Genomic DNA, 5,653 nt, shown 5'->3' with positions numbered 1-5,653 from the left:
CCCTTCCCCTAAGCCAAAACACAGCTTGCCCTCGCGCAGTTTTCTTTTGCCCAGCCTTTGCTCCTCGCTTTTGCTTTTCTCTTCCTCTGTACAATTGAGAAAACTGCAGGATGCGGGAAGCGGGATGCAGGCTTTTTGCCCCCCGTCCCTCTCACATTTTGTACAAGACGTTGCTTGGCCTCTTGAATAGTCAGCCTGCACGCTGCCTTTTGCCTTTTGCCTTGTGTTATACTGTTCCCATGATGTCACAATCAAAGAAAGATCATAAATTTTTATACAATCCCCCCGATGTCGCTCTGTGAATTATCTTGTTAATATGGCTCGCTTGGTCGTGCATTTCTCTTCCGCCATGAATTTGCCATGAATATTTGTTTCGTATGCTGTCAAAGAAAAAAATGATTTTGTCCAGCATGTAATTACATATCTTTTCTTCATTTTCTTATTTTTTTTATTTTTTGAATTTGATCCACTGCATTCAATCTGAACTGAACTTCAACCATTTGCTTGAAAGAAGTCACCCACAAACAAGCTTGCCACTGCTCCTCTGAGGGGGTTGCATGCGTGAATTTGTTATTGTTACCTTTGTTTGTGCTTTGTTTGCAGCTAGCGCTTGTACCAGGTCCCTTAAACATATCAATACATGATTGAGGATCCTTGATTGTTTTCTTGGTGGTTTGTTTTGACACTATTTCTTTTCTGTGACAGGCTGCTTGTTCGAATTCAGACTCCACATCAGTTTGGAGGCTGGAATGTCAGCGGAGAATTATGACACACTGCCAGTGTGCAACACATTGTATTGGCACAAATTTATAGGCTCGGAATTTTTTATACACGGAATGAGGCGTTTGCAGAAAGATGATCAATGTGATGGCACGAAATGATCGCTTGATTGAGTGGACTGTTAAGTGAATTCAAAGTTTGCAACCTGATTTGGATTCCACCAGGAAGTGACCAATGGACATGATGCCCGGAAAGTCTGATGAACATTACATCTACAATCACAATCGCAATGGATAAATTGTTGTCAAAGTTTTTTTATTTCAGTTAGTTTGTTTCAAGCACATAATTTTTCTGCATATTTTATTTCAGTGATCCCAAACACAAAATATTTACAAAAGAAATTTCGAAACACAAGTTATTGAAAATGCCGATAGCTACTCTTCCACGGGGAGGTTTTGAGATGAAAGACACAAACGAGAAACATCAGCTCGGAGAATTCCAATCAATGTCAAATGGAGAAGTGCACAAGGCACAGCACAAAGAACCATTGTTGGATAGATTGACCACATTCACCGACCCCTCAAATTCTTCTTCGAAAGATCCATCCAAAGATGCTTCTCCTGACGATTCCTCAGAACGAAAAGCGGTAAATTATTTTCTTCTCTTGTTTTTGTTTATCTCAAATTTTACCAGGAATCGATTAAGACAGATGGGAAAAGCACGATAGGACCGAAGGAAGGCAATAACAATGACGTGCGTAACTAGTATAATGTTTTTGCTGAATTAGCTGAAACTTTGTAGCTCGAAGCTAAGGTCGCAACAACGCAAAGAGTAGCACTAAGCGACTTATGCAATCCCGTCGACGTGAGTGTGATTGTTAACTCAGTCGGACAGACAGCTGAATTTGAATTGAAACGTTACAGACTGCATCTCAGGCGTCAGATTCAGCAAAGACGAAGGCGTTAAGCTGCTTTCTCCCTGCAAAGGTTTGAGCGTAGCTTCAGTATTTCTCGGATCTTGATTTTTCACAGGAAACGATTGATTACCGATCGGCATTAACATCTAGTGAAGCGGTATTTCTGGTTCAATTTGTTAATATGTGTTTTGAAGAATCATGTGACAGCCTACAAAACAATCTATGCCTAGTATGAATCCAGCATCGAAACCCACGGCCCCATTCAGCGTAAGTTCTGATTCTATCCTCCCATTGACATACTTATATTTTATTGACCTTATTTGCCAGTCTAAAGCAAGTGCTCTTCTTCACAGAGACTTTCTGGTATGGTTGTGATATTCATCCTCTTTGATGTCCACTATTTGCTTCGTCAAACTTGTTTTCAGAAGCTGAGGCTCATGTTTTCAGGGAAAACTAGATTATGAGGAAATTCGGAAGAAGGAGGAATTCAAAGTTCATGCTGAGAAGTATGCCGAAGTGCAAATCAAGTCGACAGCTTTGTCAAGATTGTATGATCTCTACAACTGCATTAATTCGCAGGAGAGTGGAATCAGCTATATAAAACGAGATTCAGATCAAAGAAACAATTGCATTCTAGGATTCCAGCAGCTCGAAGTGAAACAACCTCAATTCAATTTGTTCATCCGCAAGATGGTTCAGGAGAACAAGTTGTGGCATGGCTTAGGTGGTGCCAGATCCCTCAAAAAACCGACATGGGTAATCTACGAGTTGTTGCGACAGATCGGCGTCAGACCACAAAAGCATTGTAGAGGTCCCAAGGAGCATGATCCCGATCCAAAAGATTTCATGTACGCCACACGATACATCTTCTGCCGTGATACCCTAGTGAAGAATAGACATCGCTTGGAAGTTGATGGAATTGCTAAGGGACGCCCCCGTGATATGAACAAAGTTTCATCGGATAACCAAATTTCTATCACCCAGCATGGTGCAAATCAGGGACGTGCTGAAGGTGCAGGCAAAATGTCGAATACTTTGAGCACGGTATCCATCATGAGTGAAAATCCAGTGAACGGTCCAATGGATGCAGCAAAGAGTTCAATCGGAGCATCGAAAGGGACAGTTCCAGGAACCAATTTCAACAATGTAGGAGCACTCAAAGAGGAAAGGCAACAGCCTCATCTATCAAGCAAAATGTTGCATGTTCCGTTTCAGCCTCCTTCGATCCTTACAGCGTCTTCTTCGCTTGTTGGTCTGAAGGGCAGTGACCCAAAAGGCTTAGATTTGGGGCAAATCTCACGTGGACAGGAATCCTTTTCAAGTTTACTCAAACGTGATTTAACAAATCCCAACAAAGGAGAGCAAGCTTTATCTGCTCGAGCTCAGTATGTTGCAGGTAAAAGCAAAGAATCTTTGTCGAAGAAGGCTCAAGGTGGTTCTGCGGAGGATTCTGATGATCCAAATCTACAAGCAGCATGCACAGCACTTCTATCGCTCGCCTCAGAAGGGGTTGTAAAGAAGGAACGTGGAACAAACAAACGCTCGAGGTCCGAAAAAGGCGCTACCTCTCCAGCTAAAAGGTCGTTGACTGTTGACAATGCTTCGGCCCCAGCACCGACCTCTGCTAAGTTGGACGCTGTTTCAGTATCGCCACCAAAAGAGCAGCCATCGCCAAAGGAATTCTACAATACTCCAACTGTGGTGAGATCGGACGATTCCTTGATTCATATCTTTGCTCAATCAAGGGCCATTGTGTACGGAAGTGACTTTGTGGACGACGAACTGCGGTCGAGGTTGGACGATGCTGTTCGCATCGGAGAGATCAATCCCAACTCGGCAAAGCGGCTCCTCTGTCTCCACGAGCTCCTGGTCGAGGCGCAGCATGAAAAGATCGCAACTTTCATCAAGTCGGAAGATCCTGCAAAGAACTGTATCCTCGGCTGGTCGAAGCTGGAAGTTCACGATCCTTACGAGCTGAACTTGAAGGTCAAGAAGATGGTGGACGAGGACAAGGGGGGGATATGGAAGAAAGCGAACGGCAAGTACAATCAGCCATTGAAGAACCCTACCTGGGGCGTGTACGAGCTCTTCCGAAAGATCGGCTCGAAGCCTTGCTTGCGAGGACCCGCGGACAAGGATCCGGGCAAGACCGACATGTTCTATTATCGGGTAAGAGCTTCGTCTCCGATGCAACATCGCTGACGGCCGTGGTGCAGGAGTGGGAGTTTCGAAACGATGAATCGTTCCAAATCGCCAAGAAGCGATTGAGCAAAGGCTTCTCACAGTGCCAGAAGAGGAATGACAAGGAGGCTCAAGCTCCCCCGCGGCTCGAACCCTGAAACTGGCACCATCTACTGGCTCAATCAGCCAAGATGGGTGCATGGATTGCATGGAAGAGACTTTAAAATACTGTGAGATTCTGCATAATTTATTAATATCTGGTTCTTTGGTTTGGAAGAAGTTTGCGTGTTCTAATGTTACAGAAAAGTTGTAGAGGCGCATCGGGCGACGAGCTCCGGTCAATGGCTGGAGACATGCAACAAGGCCTCGTCCATGAGAGCGCTTTCAAAGTTTCCTCGCCATAGCGCTGCGGGAGACTCGCAGCGATCATTCACAACCTCGAACGGAAGGGAGGGCTGAGAAGTACAAGGATGCAGTTCATTGGATGCTTGCTCCGAGGGCTGCCAGACTGGTCCAGCGAGAGGAGAGAAAAGGGGATCATGGGGGACGTTGGTGAAGATGGACGGCTGTAGTATCGGACTTAAAGTTCTGCACTCCATGCCTCTGCTCATGCATCGCTTGCAAGGGCGAGTTTCTTGGCACTTGGTCTTCGCTTGTCTGCATGCCTCACATGCGCTCTTGGTAGGATGCCGCGAAGACGACAACCATCTTCTCATCTTGTACAAGTTACCAGGAGTGTCGGAATGGGGGATTTTGCGAACCCCTGCTACTTTGGCCTTCGAAGACTGATCCTCTTCCGCGGGGGTAGGAGGCGAGTGTTTGCCATCCATGTCTACAACAATATCTATGTTTCCCAGGAATACTCCGTGGATTGCCATCAACTTTTACGGAATTGAAGGAATTTGGGCGAAAAAATGTAGATTTGATGTCAATGCTTGTTCAGAGATAATTTTTGGGAAGAAAGCAAAGGAAAAGGACAGGAATGAAAGGATCAGGGGGTTACGAGCAGGTTGAGAGGATTGTGTGAGGACAGGCTGGTAGGCAGGACTTGTAAGAGGCAGGGCAAGAATCAAGGGAAGGCAGGGGGATTCAGGGAATTGTTCAGGGAGGGAGGAGTCGGAGGTGGTCTTATAGAGGGGTTGCTGACTACAAGTTGTTTTGTAAATTCGAAAATGAAAGGTTTCGATCTTAGAAAGCTGGAAAAGGTCAGCACCAGCCTTACAGGGTGTTGGACCGGTCAAGGGATCTGTAAGGCTACAGAAGGGGAATGTAGGGGTGGGGGTGCAAGGTTGGTCTTTACCCCTGGGCGACCCTTTCAGTACCCCCATGTAAACATGATCTATGGGGTGGTACCGCAGGGGGGTTGGAACGCAGTACTAGGGGTCCATACAGGAAGAGGAGCTGCTGTGTAAGGGTCCATCTACTAGTCACAAGCAGGGGTTAAAAGCCTCCACGGTTCCAGCTCGGCAGGCGCATGGAAACCCAGGGTCTGGTGGGGTGGGTAAGATTTGCATGAGTGAGTTTGAGGGGGGGTGGGTGAAGGTTTCATGCCTTGGCCGAGACAAGCCTTACAGGAGGAAGAGGTCCAACGTGACCTGATGACCAAACTGCTGACATTAATTCCCATGACTGGTCTATGCTGACATCTTTTTGCGGAAAGAAATCTGAATCGTTTTCTAATTTGACTCCTTGAAGACTTTTGTTACTTCTCGAAAATTCTAGAGACAATCTGGAAGTGTTACCAACTTGTTGTTCGGACTTGGTTGATACATGGCTCCCTCGGTTCTCCTATTGATACAATCAGATAATCCCAGACCTTCACCTCACACCTCAAAA

General features: G+C 45.8%; 2 protein-coding genes across 2 annotated transcripts; one reads left to right on the top strand and one right to left on the bottom strand.

Moving 5' to 3' along the window:
* Positions 1 to 1,144: 1,144 nt before the first annotated feature.
* On the top strand, positions 1,145 to 3,975 carry GUITHDRAFT_119680 (hypothetical protein; the record flags this gene model as incomplete). The annotated part of the gene is made up of 7 exons (XM_005821049.1): positions 1,145 to 1,366; positions 1,414 to 1,473; positions 1,522 to 1,590; positions 1,644 to 1,706; positions 1,752 to 1,793; positions 2,084 to 3,805; positions 3,853 to 3,975. The coding sequence occupies 7 exons, from the start codon at positions 1,145 to 1,147 to the stop codon at positions 3,973 to 3,975; spliced, it is 2,301 nt and encodes a 766-aa protein (XP_005821106.1).
* Positions 3,976 to 4,049: 74 nt separating this feature from the next.
* Positions 4,050 to 4,901, bottom strand: GUITHDRAFT_155830 (hypothetical protein). The gene has a single exon (XM_005821048.1). The coding sequence runs from the start codon at positions 4,693 to 4,695 to the stop codon at positions 4,156 to 4,158; it is 540 nt and encodes a 179-aa protein (XP_005821105.1). The 5' UTR covers positions 4,696 to 4,901; the 3' UTR covers positions 4,050 to 4,155.
* Positions 4,902 to 5,653: the final 752 nt, after the last annotated feature.

The sequence above is a fragment of the Guillardia theta genome, assembly GCF_000315625.1.
Source record: "Guillardia theta CCMP2712 unplaced genomic scaffold GUITHscaffold_154, whole genome shotgun sequence".
Lineage (NCBI taxonomy): Eukaryota > Cryptophyceae > Pyrenomonadales > Geminigeraceae > Guillardia > Guillardia theta.
Note: the sequence above shows the minus strand (reverse complement) of the source record. Positions and strands in the feature narration are given on the sequence as shown.